The 17822-nt window shown below is 36.1% G+C and overlaps 1 protein-coding gene across 4 annotated transcripts in view; it reads right to left on the bottom strand.

Annotated features, from left to right (window-relative positions):
- Positions 1 to 17822, bottom strand: part of LOC131591610 (zinc finger C3H1 domain-containing protein-like) — a 41094-nt gene that overhangs the window by 13121 nt on the left and 10151 nt on the right. For all 4 annotated transcript variants that reach the window (XM_058862466.1, XM_058862468.1, XM_058862469.1 and 1 more), the window contains exons 6-23: positions 16856 to 16979; positions 15218 to 15315; positions 14093 to 14296; positions 13279 to 13443; positions 11575 to 11712; positions 11059 to 11177; positions 10582 to 10728; positions 9523 to 9697; positions 9178 to 9306; positions 8100 to 8648; positions 7907 to 8016; positions 6881 to 7012; positions 5879 to 6000; positions 5230 to 5331; positions 4754 to 4870; positions 3341 to 3524; positions 1479 to 1665; positions 858 to 1049 (exon numbers count right to left, since the gene is read on the bottom strand). In XM_058862466.1, coding sequence (XP_058718449.1) covers positions 858 to 1049; positions 1479 to 1665; positions 3341 to 3524; positions 4754 to 4870; positions 5230 to 5331; positions 5879 to 6000; positions 6881 to 7012; positions 7907 to 8016; positions 8100 to 8648; positions 9178 to 9306; positions 9523 to 9697; positions 10582 to 10728; positions 11059 to 11177; positions 11575 to 11712; positions 13279 to 13443; positions 14093 to 14296; positions 15218 to 15315; positions 16856 to 16979 — 2994 coding nt within the window. The remainder of the gene's footprint in view (positions 1 to 857; positions 1050 to 1478; positions 1666 to 3340; positions 3525 to 4753; positions 4871 to 5229; positions 5332 to 5878; positions 6001 to 6880; positions 7013 to 7906; positions 8017 to 8099; positions 8649 to 9177; positions 9307 to 9522; positions 9698 to 10581; positions 10729 to 11058; positions 11178 to 11574; positions 11713 to 13278; positions 13444 to 14092; positions 14297 to 15217; positions 15316 to 16855; positions 16980 to 17822) is intronic.

Below are 17822 nucleotides of genomic sequence, written 5' to 3'. Positions count from 1 at the left end.
TTCTCCCTGGATTCTCTCACTGGACTTCCATGTTGATTTGACACAAACAGATTTTTTTCCCTTATGCTCTTTTTATTCATTCAGAATAACATTTCTCAGTACATCTGGGGAAACCAGCACCGCATTGTGCTTTCCTGTTCCAACTGGAGCCAGACAAAAGCCTGAGGTTCTCAAGCTCTGTCTGAGGGCAATGGCAGGCTGCAGCAAGAAACAGGTGGCACCTTCTGGCAGGAATGAAACAACTTGCAACTGAAAGGACAGAGCTCCCACTTTGGGAGAGGGTGATGTCCATTTCTCACCCTCAACCACCACTTTTATCATCCATGCAACAGTTAACAGTCACCTAAATTACTTTTACAGTCATAGTTCTGGCCTGAGATAACGCAATGACTTCAGAGTTGATAGGAGCAATAAAATCTAATTTTGCAGTCTCCAGATTTGAGAGCAGGGTAATACTGTCAGATAACTACTATATTCTTCCCCAAGAACTACTGGTTTGATAATTTCTGTAGCAATTTTGACTAGCTGAGGCAATACTCACAGGCCTTTCATTGCAAAAACCTGATCTATGGTTTACTAGAAAGCAAAAAACAAAGTATCTCTCTAGGAATTATTTTGAGACATAGTAGTCTAGGCTATTAGCTACACAAACAAAAAAGTATGCAACAGAACTCCCCCAAAGGTATCTAGCTTTTACAGTGGCCATCACAGCTCAAAGCAGAAGCCTCTATTTGTTGAAAAAGTTCTCCTGAAGGAAGACACCAAGTTCCATTCCACCAAGTTCAAACTACCACAGTCACACACATTAAAAAGGTGAAGCTATGAAAACACTTCTGGGGTGGTAATTTGTAAGTTACCTGCAGCAGAACAAGAGCATTCTGACGTCTTCCTGTAAACAGGCTTAAATGAACCCTGTAGAGGAGAGTCTCCAGTAGCTGAAAGGACACAAGATTCGGGTTTTCTCCTCCTCCTGTCACTTCCATTAGGAACTGTAGCATCCTCCCACATACATAGTCTTTTCCATCAAAAGAATTCTCCAAATTCAAAAACTAGAGAAATAAATCATAGTAAAAACAATCACAATATAAGTAAAGCTTCTAGGTTAAAGTTTTCAAATCACACAGATCACAAACTTTGAATAATGTCTTTTGCTATCTTATGAACTGTTTCACTCCATCACACCAAATTTTCATATTGAACCTCAAAAGATACCACTTTTAATATGTACAAGAAGATCCAAATTCTGCAATCAGTGTAACAGTGTAACATATTGATTTTAAAAAACTCTTACTACCTGGGGAAAACTGATTTCTACAAATAACTTACAAGAACTTGAGTAATTTAATTTTCAACTTTTGAGTTTTCAAAAAACTACAGTGTTTTTCATTTGACACTTTCCCTGTCACACATGCTGACTATACAGTAGAAAACATACACTTACAGGAACATTTCATATATACTTTGAAATTTTTACTTACTGTCCACCAGATTTGATAAGAGGGAGCATATGCCACTGCTGTTTCACACATTTCCTGTATCTCCTCCTTAGTTCCTCTTTTTGAGAAAAGTCTGAGGTAATGACACCAAATTTCAGGATTTTCTTTGTTGTTCTCAAGGGCTCGAGCCAAAACATTTAAAGTAGAATCTAAACACTCAGACGACGAACTGCAAAAATTAAATATTGAAAAAAGTACTCAGGTCAACTGTGTTGGTATTATGACTTACACAGTACCAAATATGAAAACAGATGCTTTTAGTTTGAATGGAAGTCACACATAGTAGGCCATCATTTTTTACACATTGTCCTTCACTATCAAGGTTTCAAAGCTTCATCAAGTTTCCTACCTTCAGAGGTTATCAGGTACAATTATCACAGTGCACAGAAAGTGCACTGTGCAAAGTAAGTATTCTATCAAGATCGCCAATTCAAATAAGAGTTGAAATTAATTGCAAATGGGTAAGATTGATCGGTAAGCAAAGTTCTCACGCTGCAAGTATATAAAGGCATTTACATCATAAAGGCTTAAGAACTTAAGTAGATATTTTAAAGGTGCAGTGAAATAAGCTATATTTTTGTTAAATATTTAATTTACTTTCTATAGTCATTAAATATAAGCCTTTATTTCAGCATATCATACTGGTTATGTCTCTAAGACATGAAAAAAATGAAATTTTCTTTTTTGAAATAACAAATTGTGAGATGACACCCGCCAAGTAACATAAGATCAGCCGAAATAACTGACTGTACTGCAAACCACAAAGCTAAGCTTTAATTCATAAATACATCTTCCATAAAACCACAGAATGCTTCTGAAGTTCCACTTATTCTGAAAATATCTTTAGAAATTATTTTGTATGGACATTTATGAGAAGCAGTACACAAGTCTCAAAAAAAACCTAACACAGCTAACCATGCATAAGTCTGAAGCTTTTCCAATCCCACTACTTTCACCTACTACAGCAGTCAAATTTCTTCAGAGTACTGAGGAAGGGGGAATGAGAGAGGTGGCTGTTTTAGGAAATGGGTGTATACACTGGCCTTTCCAGTTCTACGCCTTCTACTGTTCAGGCACATACTGATACAGGTAAACTGATTTTTTTCTTATATTTTCCATTAACCACAGTTTAAACAAGGCTTTTAAAGTAGAAAGCTCTTTTAAAGCTCTTCTCCATTCCTCTTGCTTCCTGCTACAGTTGTTTAACTGTACCTCATTATTAAAATTGAAGTTAATCATCATAATGGATGAAACCATTATGACAGAATTCCTATTGAAATTATCTGACTGCCAACAGAAACATGGTGCCCTGCAGCATAATTTTAAGGAACAAAAACTAGAGAAACTTAGGAAACCAGTTAAAAAGAAATCACAAAATAAGAAATCAAGTGCTCAGTTGGATGATTTCTACAGGGATAAAACCAGTTAGCATAACCGTACTTATAAGAAAGTTTGCTGATGCAAGTAATTTCAAACATTATTCCAATCATTTACTCAGTAGAGGAGAATGATTTCAGCTCATTGGTCCACTTTTACTGCTAGAAGTAGAGCATTCCTCTATAATCTTACACAGAGCACTTTTTAAACATGAACAATTATTTCCCCACACTACTTTCCATCAACTTCCATTCTGAATCAAAATCTACCCAAAGATAAACTACCAGTGTAAGTTATTACTCATATACTGTACTAAATAGGAAATATATTCTAATCTATTTTTCAGCCTGCTTTAAAGTAATGAATTATTTGTGGCATTGTTGAAGAAAGCTCCTTAACATCAAATAGGAAACTTGATCATAGCAGCAAGGGCAAATGTAGCAAGCTCTCAAATGTAGCAGACGTACCCTTCATTTTGATTCAAGTATTTATATGCAAGTTTAATCCAAAGCTGTACATCACAGGGGTTTTCTTGGACACTTGCTTCCAAGTTGGAAATGTCATCAGTCTCACTTGTAAAATACCGAACATCATCTGGAGTCACCACAGTATCAAGCACTGGAACTCTTTTTTTATGTTCTGTGGGATGGGCTGTAAATAATATACAAATTTTTAAAAATAGAAAATTTCCTTTTTAAAACAGTAGTGATCTGTAACTCTCACAAGAGGTGGCATTTATATATTTGAAGTATACCCATTGATCAGAACTAAAGAGCATTATCTCAGCACCCTTCAAACTGTATTGCCTTAGAGAACCAGTTATATTTCAAATGCGAAGGAATGCAAGAATTAGCAGTAAAGGCTGCCTTGATCAATAGACACCAACTAAGGCAGCTCATAAGGCAGCATTAGGAACTAAGACACATTTGACAATGAAAAATTTATCTCAATTCTGAGCCTCAAAAAATCCTTTTTAGAGATTTGTTAAAAAATCCTAAAGCTCCTGTGTCGCTGTTGGACATGAAATAAAGAGTGTGGATGCAATGCAACAGGCAGAGGGAGGATGATCAGAAGCCTTTATTTCTGAACTTTTCAGCCTCTTTATTGGGTGTTACAATACAGGTTTAACATGATTGGTGGTAAAGGGAACACCACCTTTCTTGTCCCATTGGTGGAACAAGAGAAAAACACACCAGCACAGCTGTACTGGGTTTTGAGAAAAATGAAGTTATTTACAAAACTGGTCCTTAAGAGAAAATGTTCTCAAGAGACTTTCCCTTGGGAACAGATCAGCCACTGACAGGCTGGGAACTCTCTCTGGCTCAGAAAATCAGGTCCACACTCCTACCTGCAAGAGTCACGTGTGAAACGCTGTCAGGTTACTGATGCTCTAGAAGCTTCCAAGTCTCAAATGCTACTTTTTTTTAACTCCTGACCTCACACCAAATACTAACTGTGCACAAATTTAAAGTAACTGAACACTGATGTTTTACTATTTAAAGTTCAGGGGGAGGGGGAAGGAGAAAGCAGAGCTATTGAAGGAAAATATTTTTTTTTTTAAATCCTAATGGTGTATGGGCAAGGCTGAAACGTTCTAGGGAAACAGTTCCTTATGTTCCTTTAAAGAACAGGTAAATAGAAATTCCACCCTAATTTCCAGTCACATTAAAGAAGGAAAAACTAACAGAATTACAATGGAGGTCAACCTTTACCCAAAAATCTATGTAAAATAAAGTTTGCATACAAGAACTATAAAGTCAAGAAAGCCATTAAAAGCATTGGTTTTCTCAAGAAGCATTTTAAAAATCCAAATGTTACAAAGAAGCGGGTGAGTTTTTTCCTCCAGCATTCATTTAAAGGGTGCCACATATCCAGATTACCATATTTAATAGGTCCAACAAACTGCTCCTCTTCACTGCTGCTACTATCTAACAGAGGTTTTCTCCAGTACTTTGGTCTCCATTTCCTTTTCTCTTTCCAAGTTGTATGTGGAGGTGCTGTAACCAAACAAGGCAGTAAAAATTCTTTCACTTTTCTGTATTCAAGACTAAAATATCTTTCCTAATAAAGGTTCTAAATAAAAAGATTATGAGTTCAACAAAAGTGTATAAATTTCAATACTACTTATTTATAATTTATTGTGCTTAAGTGCATAAATAAATTCTACATAAGGAACTCTGAAACTATTGTATTGTTGCCTTAAACTCTGTTGACTTTATTTTACCATAATCAGAATTTATAATACTGAGATAAATAAACTATATGAAAATATGTTCTTGGTTTACAAAATCATCAAGATACTTGGATAACTTTTAAAAATTTATATATATTGTATTTAATCTACCAAGTTACTTACTGTGACTTTTACTCTCGTTGACATTGCTGGCCAGAAGAACAGCCATCTGATCCACCGACATACGATCTTGGTTTATACCAAAAAGTTTTTCAACGTATTTTTCTGAAACAAGAATGTGTGCAGTTTAGGTAAGCATATAGATTAAAATAGTTAAGTAACTTAACAGCAATTTAACAAAATCTATGCTAAATTTATGAAATATGACTGCATTAAGAGGCATGGTGATTTAACACACTAGCATAAAGAAAAGAAAATTAAGTAAGTTCCATTTGGCAACTTGCCTATGTGCCAAAGGCATTGTTATAAAATTCTACCTCCACTGAAACAGGTCAGTCCAGTAGTTACAGAAAGAACAGAGGCAGGAGTGAGGTAAAGAATCCATGTTCACTGCTCCCCAAGACCCTGAATCCCAGCAATACTTTTCTTTGAGTGAAATGTTCCTCAGAGCAGTGACTTATTTCTTTTCTGTAAGACACCAAGGTAACCACCCACTACAAAGGATTGAAATGGACAACCAAAGAAACTTCATGTATCTGTATCTCATATACTGCTTCGCATCAAAGTCCTTGCACCTAGAGCTTTTAATGAAACACATTCCCTTCAGATATTAATTTTTAGATACAAAAGAGAACAAAAGACTCATAATAACCTGTGGCAGCGCTTATTTCCTCATCAGTGCTTTTTTCTGAACATCCAATCAGTTCTAAATTGTAAGAAAGAATATCCTGAAAGAGCTGCTTACGGCTAAGAGTGCAATCTTTCATGTGCTGCCTAAAAGAAATAAAAAAGCAATCAATACATTTATCATAGGGAAAAAAAAAGTTTTACTACACACTTGGGCGAGGCATAAAGAGAACAATATCCACAGGAAAACTATTGTTTGCTTTTAAATTTGGTTAAATATATCTGGGCCTCTTCTAAACTTAAGCCTACATCACAATACTTAGAACTTTCCAGTTCAAGTAAGTTAATTATAGGAATTAGATATCATTTTGTATCTTAAGGAGTCAAACAATGGTCTGATGACAACAGCTAAAAACTGATCCAGAGTAACATTCATTCTTACTGCACTAGTAGTTAGGTTTCCCTATTGAGTTCATTCCTAACCCATTCATATCCACTTTTAAATATACTGCACAACATTGGTAAACCAATTATTTTTTAATACAATTTAACACCAGCCTTTAAAGAAACAAACTTAGCCAGTACTTTTCCAGGAAACTAGAATTAAACTACAATATTATTTCTTTACTTCATCACTTATTTGGTATACATTTTTCTTATCAAGTGTGCTAAACAGTATCAACCACTATGTGAGGTTCTACAAGGACTTGAAGTTATGCTGAAGTCGTGTGCAACCAGTTCCATTTGAACTACTAGAAAAACGTGAAATATTCTCTATCAGGCCATATTATTTTTATAAATTTGCATCTCGAGAGCCTCCTCTCTCTTCATGGCTTAGATGAAAGTGGTTTGCCTTCCAACTGCGTATCTACAATAGAGTATTAAAGACAACCTTGTCTAGAACTTGTACATAAGATCACACATCCAGATCTTTCAAAGTAAAGAAAACCATACTTATTTCAGACTCAAGAGTCAGACATGTAGAAGAGAGGTTTAGTTTAAGCCAAGAAAATTAAAAAGAACTTACCACTGACAGTCATCATCATTACATGTGCCTGTTAAATCAAAGCGGCAGAAACACTGTTTGGGCTCAATCATATTGCTATATGTTATTGAACTGAGGTACAGCTTTTCCTTGGTACGAAAATAAGGACTAAACCTAAAATGAATCAGCAAATTATTGTCATAAAGCACACAAGGCAAGACATCAGTTTTCTAAAAAGTCGTTAAAAATCACTTTCTGTATTAAATCTCATTTTTTCCAAAACCCTGGTAGTAACCAAAAGCATCATTAACCTACAGGCTAAGAACAAGATAAAAACAAGAGCGAAAGGAACAATTAGGTTGAGAAGTATTCCTTTAAGTTCTTCTCTAGCATTCTCTTCTCCTTTAGGTGCAGAACTTCATTAATATGAAAACTGAAGAGTAGTAAAAAGCCAGTATAGAAAGCAAACTACTGAAAGTGCATTTTAGTAGTTTATAGAAAATCTCATGCTCTAATCAGCATTAAGACCAACACCAAACAGAAGTGTAAAGAGAACTGTTAAAGATTAACTTGAAGAAATAGTGGGGAAAAAAAGATTATAAACCTTAGAATGTAAAAACAAACAAAACCAGTCTTAGTCTAGCAGATTAACACTTATTTTAAATCTTTAGCTGAAGTTTGACAATTTGTAGATCTCTAGCTCCTTCAAGAACTTGATGTCATAAACTACAAGTTAAAATTAATATTCCTGCAAAGATGGCATCCTCCATCTTCTACTACTTAAGACCACAGCAATAAAAACCACACGTAGTAGGATACAACTTCTCCAGTTTAAATTCCAGACTTTTGTTTTCTAAAATTTGGTATCTAGGAACAAAGTTCTCTTTAGTCAAAAGACAAGTGTGTCAAATTGAATACACTTGCAGATGTTACTGTCAAGTCAAGATGAATCACTGTGATTATGCCTCTTTCACTAAAGAGAAATCCAAAAAATACATGACTGAGCCAATTTTGACTCAGATAACGTAAATCCTAGCCAAGTCAAAGAGCTGCTTACAGTCCTCATACCTGTAGGATTTAAACAGCAGAAGAGGACTACGATACGGTCCAAGCGGAAATGGTTTCACTTCAGCTTGTTTACTTTGTGATGTAAAAACATCCATGTCCACTGAAATTTCCTAGGAAATAGATAAACAGATATACAGCAGTTGTGATACCACCTAATAAAGACAAGCTTCACATTTAGTTGTTAAACATTTACCTGACCACACAAGAGATCTTCCTTAGACACAATACAGGCAGTACTTTTCATCAGCAGTTCCTTCAAGCTGTCAGCTTTAGCATAAAGTTTTTTCAGTTCATCAATATTCAAGCCAAGGAACAGCTCAGGCTCCTCTGAAGCCTTTTTAGAAAGTTTGTTTATAGTTTCTTGTTTTGGAGTGTCCATGTGTTTAAGATTTGGCTTAGTAAAAGAATTAGATTCTCTGAAAGATCTCCTTCGTTCTCTGTTTGAATTAGACAACACTTCATCATCAAAGTAGTTTTCTTCACTGTCCAAAGTCAATTTGTCCTGTGTAAGATCATGAAGTGATGGCTGAGGTAATGCAAATTCAGATTCCTCTTCTACATGAGGTGTAGTACTTGATTGTTCCTTCGTTTGAAGTGCACGGGCCTCCTTCAACTTCTGAATCTTTAGGGCATATTCATACTGTAGTTGCTGCAGTCGTTTTTTCTCCAGTGCAATCAATTCTGCTGAAGGCTTTTTTGGACTTGATGCAGGGGAGGTATCCAATTTCAACATTTTGTTTGGCTGAAAAAAAAAATCTTTATTTCAATTTTCTCATCTACTGTTCTATTGACAGGAGGGAAAAACCTAGGCAAAATATTTAATTCAGAGTTTATAAAAACACTTAAAACTCTTGCCTGAAGATTTCAACAAACAGTGGAAAAACAACAGAAGTTTGCCACCAATCAAGTGGCAGATTTGCAGGCTTTCCGATAAACATTACCCTACCATCATGTACAGGGCTTCAACAGAAGTTCTGGCCCCAGTTAAAAGTTGAGCTATAAAACAAGTACACAGTGATGCTGGGAGTAGGAGCAATAAAATTCAGAAAAAATATTTTAGCCTTCTCTCTGTATATTTTGTTTTTCAAAAGAGTATCAGATCCCCTCTGCACAACTTAGCCTGACAATTAATCATTGATCAAAAGTGAACACCAATTTGTTTTTCAAAAACATTGTTTCTGAAATGCTTTCCTGAAATTCATTTTGAATCTTGTTAAGCAAAATTTATACTCTTTTTCCAAGAAGTTTGGTTTAAAAACATGCCGACTTACACCATGATCTTGCTCTAGCTTTCGTTTCCCAATTTCCTTACTTGCTACTGCTTTTGCACGAGCAAGTTCTTCTCCATATTTTAATGCCAGAGCTTTTTTTACTGTAACCCGTTGTTGAACTTTATGTATCTGAAAAAATAGAAATAAAAACTGAATACTAGAGCAAGATGCAAATTTACAGATATGACCAGATAATAAAATATAATTACATGAAATTAATGAGATATAATATAACTAGATGGGAATTACTAAATAATTCAAAGAAAGCCTACTGCCTCCAAAAATCAGGCATCCCATTTCAAGATTTCCAGCTCTAGGAAACAAACATTTCAGAGTGCCAGTTACATGTTCCTGAAGTCTCTTGAGAAACGCCTTGTTAGCATTCAAGATCTTCTCTGTTGCTTGTAGCTGTTCAGCCAGTTTGTTAATTTTATTTTCAGCAATTCGAACATTCTCTCTCTTCTTGGCCTGTTGTTGCAATAAATTTCTCAAGACAGACTCATCCTTCATCAACAGCATTCTGAAATAGAAAAGGAATGTACACAATTTTATCTAAAGGTGAGCTGCCTAGAGCTACTGCTGCTCCTCCAAAACCCGTTATTTAAGAACACAGCTCTCCTCACTTACAAAAAGACTACAAATTAAGCCTCTCCATATAGTCCTAACATCCCTAAGACAGTAAATACTGTCAATATATGCAGCATGTTTCAGCATCCCAAGTTCCGTGTGCAAGTATAATGCGGATGAAAACATTCTAGTTACAAGGACGGGGAAGATTAGCAAATGCTCTCTTTAAAACTGTTTTTAGTATCATGACGACCAGGACACCTATACTCTTGCTTTCTGTTAAGTAACAGCCTAGTTCCATCTTAGGGCACATTAGCAGATTAAAACCCATAATATTATGGCACAGTAGACATATTACAAAAAGCTGCGCATCAAAGGAAGATAAACACTTAGATGGGTGTGGATAAAGAGAGCAGGGCATCTTGTTCTTCAGTTGATGACTGAGCACAAACCAGTTTGTTCACAAGATGGTACAAAAATAATCAAGCAGCAAAAGAAGCTGAGAAGAGGATGCAAAGCACTTGTACTTCCAACCATAACTTGAAATTAGAGTGAAAAACACAGAAGAGGCACACCACAAGAGAAAAGTCAAATTAGGTGGCACAAATAATATTCTAGTCACTGAGCATAAAGACAGCTGAAAACAGTATGACAAATTATACTTAAAAGTGATCAAGCTACAACACAATTCCTTTTCAACAGCAATAGAATTAAAGGCTGAATAGATCAAGACAACAGAAAATATCATTCATTGGTATTTAAATGCTGTAACATTTAAAAATATTTACTCTTCTCATCATAAGCAAAAGGTAGGACTTACAATAGTGAAATGCATACCTATTCCTCCTCAGCTTTGCTTCTGCTTCTGTGACTTGTTTGGCCACTACTGCTATTCTCCCAATTCCATCAACTTCACCATCAGAATTTGCAGGGGATGAACTGTTCTTCACTGGATCAGACTTAATTAAACGCTGTTTCTCACGACTGAAACAAATGTTAAAAACAAAGATGCTCAGAAGCTTCAACATTCATTTTAATGTGTACTCCCAAGAGTTTTTACATCTTTGAAAAGAGTAGCAGGACACAATTTCAAGTTAAAAGCACTTTCCACAACTGCAATCAGTTACTTTAAGTCAGTTCCAATCCAAGGATTTTCTTTAGACCTCTATGTTGTCTTACCAAAAAACAGCATGGGAGAAAAGCGTGAAGGTGATGGCAAGGTTTTTAAACTCAGATCTTCCTTCAAGTTACAAAAGTAGACTAATATGGCTACAAATAAAACATATTTTACATCAACAATTCAAATAAGCTTACCTGGCAATCTCTTCTTTTAGAAGTCTGTATTCTATTTTTTTATCTTCTGGCAGAGCCTCTGGAGTTCTCATTGGATCATTCTCTTTTTCTGATTTTGGAGGGGCTTTGATTTTTGATGCCTGTTACAATTAGACTAAAGTCAGTACCAGTCACACTAACTTAAAATACAGCTGTCAAGTAGTATTTATAAGAGGAATTTCAGCGCCAAGTTAAAGCTGTTCAAGGCTAAGTAAAATCTTTTAAGCCACTACTTTTTTGCTTCACGATGCACTGAATTTTAATTGAAAAAATCAAACCAAAATATGTTACAAGTTCTATCTTCAGGATGCCATCTTCAACAAAAAATTTTGATTAGCTTGTGCAATCCTAATTACAATGTAGTTATCCAGACAGGAGTAATGTACTCACTCTTACCCTCTTCTGATGTAATTCAGTATTTCTTCATCAAATTCTAAAGTTTAAATTTCATATATAAAGAAAAATCATTAAAATTATTAAAATTTTGACAGCAATTACCTCAACATTTCTCCTTGCTTCTTTTATCATAGATTCTAGTCCTCCAAACACACTGCTAGTTGAGTTAGAGGGCTCTCCATCAGACTCACTGTCATCTGAGTCATTTAATGTAACCACAACAGACTTGTGTTTTGGAAGCTGGGGTGAGAATGCAAGTTTTAGAAGACAAAGTTAGAGACACAGGTGCAACAGAAGACATACAAGAAGAGAAAAAGGTTAACTCCTTTTGTCATCACACACATCAATCCCACATTGTAAGGAAAAAATAAACATTTGTACATCTCCACAGGACAGTAATATTACACAGTCCTGATATTGTAACGTGAAAGGTACTCCAACGTTTTCAACCTGCTCCCAAGCATCTGCAGCATATTTATTGGTCCATGGTCATAGCATACAATTCTCAAACATCTAACTCCTATACTTGATTCATTACTTTAACTGCAATTAAAATTATCATCTGTCATTTGCAAGGAATTTTTTTAATTAACTGAGAGGTAAAGCCAATCAAATCTGAATTGATGTGGCAGACATACTAAAACTCCCTCATCTTTCTGCTACACAGTTGTGATGTCTCTTGCCCCACAGTTGTACTTAACTGATCTTACAGTGAGCTGCTCAGGTAGTTTAATTGGTAGAACACCAAAAGAATGTAATGAATAGATGAAATCACTATTAATCACCTTTTGCCAAGACAACTTTATAAAGCTCACTGAAGATCAGGTGATTGCCAATTCCAGCACAAAAAAAAAAAAAATGCAGAAGCAAGCAGACAATCTAGATTAACCTCAAATGCTCTGGGAGTTATAGCTTAGAAAAAAGCAATTTATTTCACATTTCTAGGACTGCTCTTCTCATCTCCCACTGTAGACCTGGATAATTATAGTTATACATTAACCCTTTATCTCAGAATAGAACCTTGTCCAAGCTCTAAGTGTCTTTTAAGCATTAACCCCACTAAAAAAACCACCATTTTTTTTTTAAATGAAAAATACTCCCATTTTAACAATCAGTTCTTTTTGGTACTCTGGGCAATTCTCAAGATATGGGTTGTATCTACTACTTCTGAATGTACTCCAGCTGCATCATTTTTTCACCACAACAGGACAGGCAGGTGAAATTCCAGTTTATGTTGGTGCAAGGCACTGGTCCTCTCCTCACAAATACTCTCTTCCAGCCACACTCACAGACATGCTAACTCTGACATACACACTAGCCACTGAAAAAATTCAACTCCTCCTTTTAAGGAAAGTATTTTCCCCCACAAAAGTTAGTTTTCCAATCAATTTAGTATGTTCAATAAGTTCAGCAATGGGAGTGATGCTCCAGACCCCACTTTAAAGGAAGGGAGACACCAATTGGCCAGGTGCGGGAGGAAGAGCAAGACTGCCTCTGTTTTGGCAATGGTGTCTGTGCTAGTCTGGAAAAGAAAATAATTGAACTACATTTACAATCTCTTAGTTCACTGCATGCTGGCATACTTTGATGCTCTCTACAGCTAGAAATTCTTGCTTCAAAGTCTTTCTAGAATAGCATATGGATTGTCAAAGTGACTAATAATTCAAATGCTTAACTGAAGCTTCACTCTGCTGTGCTGTATCACTAGAAAACCTAAGTCCAAGTCTGCTCTTCACTTAAACTGACCTCAGTTTCAATTCATTATTAGGAATTCCTTATTATTAGGAAGCAACAGTATTTCCTTACTGTGATCACAGCTCGTGGAAGCCTTGGTACTCTAACAAACTTTGTGTTTTGCACCCGAGGCTGAGACACAGTATTAATACTGACAGCAGACAGATTGCTTCTTGGCACAGGCTGCAAGTTGTCTGGAACAGGAGGGGAAGGCGGACCACTGTTACTTGATGTTTCCTAAAAAGTAGAACAAAAACATGGTCTTAAAAATAAACACCATACATAGCTATATTAAAAAGCATCAGTATAAAATAGGCTGTTTCATACACATCTTGGAACTTGAAAATGTGATTTAGGCAACTATTGAAATGTATTAGACAAATGTTGCAATTCTGCAGTAATATCAAAAAGGCACACGAGAAGAGCAGTTATTCACAAGTCAACTGCAAAAGACCCATTAAGTAAGGTCAAAACCAATATATTCTTTCAAAACCACAAGCTTAGCTTCTCCAACAAAAACTGCCAAGACAACAACAACCAGTTAACCTCTTCCAACTCCTTTTCCTAGAAGGCTGAAACAAAGTTACTTGTCTCACTTTCTAACTGAAAGTTCAAAAGTAATAAACATGCTCCAGCAGAAAACCCACCATTCCTTTGATTCCTTTGGCTAACTTCATTTTCAGTACCCTGAAGTTTCATAATTGCTTCAGAAATAACAGGAAAGATGCAATTTACAATTCCAGAGTGGTTCTTGTTGATTTTTTTTTTTTTAAGTTTGCAGAAATGCAGAATAAAACTCCTGTAAGCCTCACTTATAGGAGGTCACATTGAAATTTTAGTCAAGATTGCCATCTAGAGGCTTACATTCAAAAAAACAATAGAGTACCTCAGCTCTGAAAGCACGCTTGTTGGCTAAAGACTTGAGTAATTCTTCTCTTAAGAGCATCTCTTCCTCCTCTTCCTCATCAGCAAATGGAGGCTTTGGTGGCTGTTCAGGCTCTTCAGGGGGAAGAGGGGGAAGAGGTGGAGGTGGCTCAAGAGAAACACAAGGAATACCCTCCATGTAAAGATGGCTCGAAGATGGAACAAGCTGAGAAAAGAAGTAGAACAAAAGTTTGAAATGTGAAAATTACTACTTCTTTATGATTACTTAGCAGAGGTTGAGACCTAGATTATTCCATGGTTTAAAGGTAATCTAAACTGTACCAGTTTAATTAACAGTCAAAGTATATTTACATCCCTGTCAAAGGCTGTCACTAAAGTTAGTAATTTCTCACAGAGGTTAATGGAAGCAATACAGTTACATTTGAACAGTGGAAGCTGTGGAGACATACAAACTAAAGGTAAATGAGAATCTGAACCACAGGTAGTCTATCCAGAGAAACAGAGTTGACCAGCAGTTTTCAAACAGTTTTATGAAACTGTCTTAGCTAACAAAATTACAATTTCCCTTAGTCAAAAGCTCAGAAGTTGTCATGAGAGGAAATGGTACCTTTATTGCTTTTCTGAGTAACAGTCATTCAGTGAAAAAAATTGGTAGTAAAAAAACTCCACAGTAATTCAATTTCCATGTGGACTCTTAGGTGAGAAGACAGAAAACACAGTCAAAAGGCACAGAGTTTGAATGACTGATGAGCTATATGTCTTGGCCTTTCCCCCACTCTAGGTCAGAGATCAAGCCTATCTACCTAGATATGTAGCCTAGAGATAAGAGGCAAGGTTGCCTTGTGCTAACAGTTCCTATTCATTCTTTCTCCTTATGGGCTTCAGACAATTTTTACTTTCAGTATGAAAAAGCACAGCTCTAACAATGAAGAGATTAATTGTTACACTGATTCCACAACTGCATCAGCCAACAGACAGCTGAAATAAAGAGTTTTAAAAACCAACCACAACAGATAGTTCAAGGGAATCATTAAACAGAGTACAGTATCAAAACCAAAATCTCAATTTAATCCTAGCTTTAGCATTAGAAATCAAATACAAAATGAGAATTATCAAGGTTACTTACTGGAATTGGAGGAGGTAGTGGCAAGGAAATGGGTGGTACTGGAGGTGGAAAATACCCTACTGGACATTCAAAGAAAGGAGGCTGCACTGGGGAAGAAGCTGTAATTAAAATACTGAATGTAAGATATCTGACAGATATTTATTAAACAACAACTCATGCTTCAACTGATTTAATGTTGCAAAAAAGAAACAAATGTTTTTACAACGTGCTAATTTCAAAGGTAACACCAGACACAGCACAGTGCCTTTTTTTTACATTTATATATCTTTTAAAAAAGAGTAGTTACATTTTTTTTCTGTTTTACATACAAAATATAAGTACAGCCAACCAGTACTGCTAAGGTAATGCAGCCCTCAAATTGAATTTAATTTGCAAGAATTTACCTTCTAAAACAAGGTATCTAAGCAGCCTGATTACAGGCTACCAAAAATGCAACACAATGCAAAGTAGGAGAGAAGCAGATCCAAAGCACAGCTGATAAATTCTGAAACATTAAATAAGAGAGACTAAGATGCTTTACCAAGAGAGATTTTGTAGCTTATAGATACAAAATAGCAGATGTAGTAATTTATCGACGTAATATATAAGGAAGGCTGACAAGAAAGGAGGAAACAAAACAAAAAAAAAAAGTATGGAAGATGAAAAGCAAGAGAAAAAAGTAGCCAATCAAGTATAGTATGCTTAATGAAGTTCTCAACTCTCCACGTGTTGAGATGGAACACAGAAACCCAACTACCTTAAATGCACCTCAGACTCAAGAGTCAATAAACCATTTAGACTGGAAGAGACTTATAGAAGATATATGACCCCAGCATATGTGCCCAAAGCAAGCCTCCCACGAAGTCAGGTTGTCGAGTTCCAGGTAATATTTGGAGGTTCCACAACATTTAAACCTGCTCTAGTGTTTGACCACCTTCTAGCAGAATTTGCTTTGTTACAATTTAAGTGTTGCTACTTGTCCTTCCTTGCCCACTTGACTGAAAAGCATGGTTGTCTTGTCTGCAACTGCCCACTAAGTAGTTGAAGACGAGCAAAATCTGTCCCAAGCCTTCTCTACACAAATACAGCTTTCTCCATCTCCTGTAAGCAAGGTGCTCCAGTCTCCCAATTAACTTTATGAAAAACAGGCCTGAAACAGTTTCCCTTACTCAAAAAGATCTTTTGTTAGGCTCATTCTAGAATTCACTTATACTGTGAAACCAGAAAACTGGCAATCAGTGATTAACAGGCCCCTCCAGCCACTGAACCCTGACAGTCACAATGCCACAACCCAGGCTATGGTTCATCTGTCACCCAAAGCCACACTGCTGACCCACATGTCACTCAATGTCCACTGGGACCCATGGGCCCTTTTTTTGCAAAGCTGCTGTCTGTCCAGTTAACACCCTGCACAGCTGATTGGGAAGATACAAGCATAAAACCTACAGTACTGCAATGAGAAAAATATACCCTGAAGACTTTAAAAATACCACTGGAGCAGAGGTGGAGTCAACATTAATATAATTAGCTCACCTTAAAATGTTAGTTCTATAATTCAGATAGCTCAAAACAGACTTTCTTTCTAGAACAGTGGCTTATTTCCTATATTTTACCTATTTTTACCAATCAAAATATAAGAAAGCTGTAACTAAGTCTTACCTGGTGAGTTAGTTTCACTGTCTGTATCCATAGCAACTTCATCGTAATTATCATACTGATATATGCCTCCCGCACTCTCTGTAGACTGCTTATCCAAAGACCATCTCAAGTCTGTATCTGATGACTAAGCACACAAAAAAGGATTTTATTTAGCTGGTCTTACATCATCATTTCAGAGTAATATAGAAATATAGAGAGAGAAATGTATTTTGGAAGAAGGCCCGTAGAATATTTTCTTCTAACTGACTTATAAATACAATATACTTATATTGTACAAGAAGTAGAAACTGAGTATTACCTTTTAATCATATCCACGGCAGGTAGCAACCAGACAAAACAACAAGGAGTTTTAAAACCTTATCTCTTCCAGGATGATGGGGTGGGGGGTGTTATGATACATGGAAACAACTTTTTAAATATCTTTTTGGTCATTACGTATCTGGTAAATTTCTGAAAGACTGCAAGTGAATTAAATGCTTTATTTCTGGTAATCTACCATGGCAACTACCAAGAATGCTTGAACTACCCTCACTAGAAACAACTCTCAGGTGAAAAATCTTTTTATTGTCCCAGAAGGAGCCACATGCCCCACTGAGACAAGCCCAGAGACTGTCAACTCATAAATCAGGCTGTCTGAAGATCTCCTAACATTGTATGGATGCAAATCAATTTTCAGGACTGAAAATATACAGAACAACTAAGTAGGACTTCTCAGACTCCGTAACTCGTATCTTTAAGAGGCATACAGAAGACATTCTGGTAGCTTCTAGAATATCTACTGTTTACAGTAAAACATTTTTACTCTCCATTTTCCACTTGGTATTATTATAAAGGTGATTCTTCTACAACATGACCTCAAACAGGGAGCCTCAATTCCCTTAGACGCTGTTTTTCCTTACAGCATTAATAGCTCCAAGCACTTGAAGCATCCAGCTGCAGTGGCTGCACTACTTCCAGGCTGAAAGAA

This window comes from Poecile atricapillus, chromosome W (genome assembly GCF_030490865.1).
Source record: "Poecile atricapillus isolate bPoeAtr1 chromosome W, bPoeAtr1.hap1, whole genome shotgun sequence".
NCBI classification, from domain to species: Eukaryota; Metazoa; Chordata; class Aves; order Passeriformes; family Paridae; genus Poecile; species Poecile atricapillus.
This window is presented reverse-complemented; position numbering and strand designations above follow the sequence as displayed.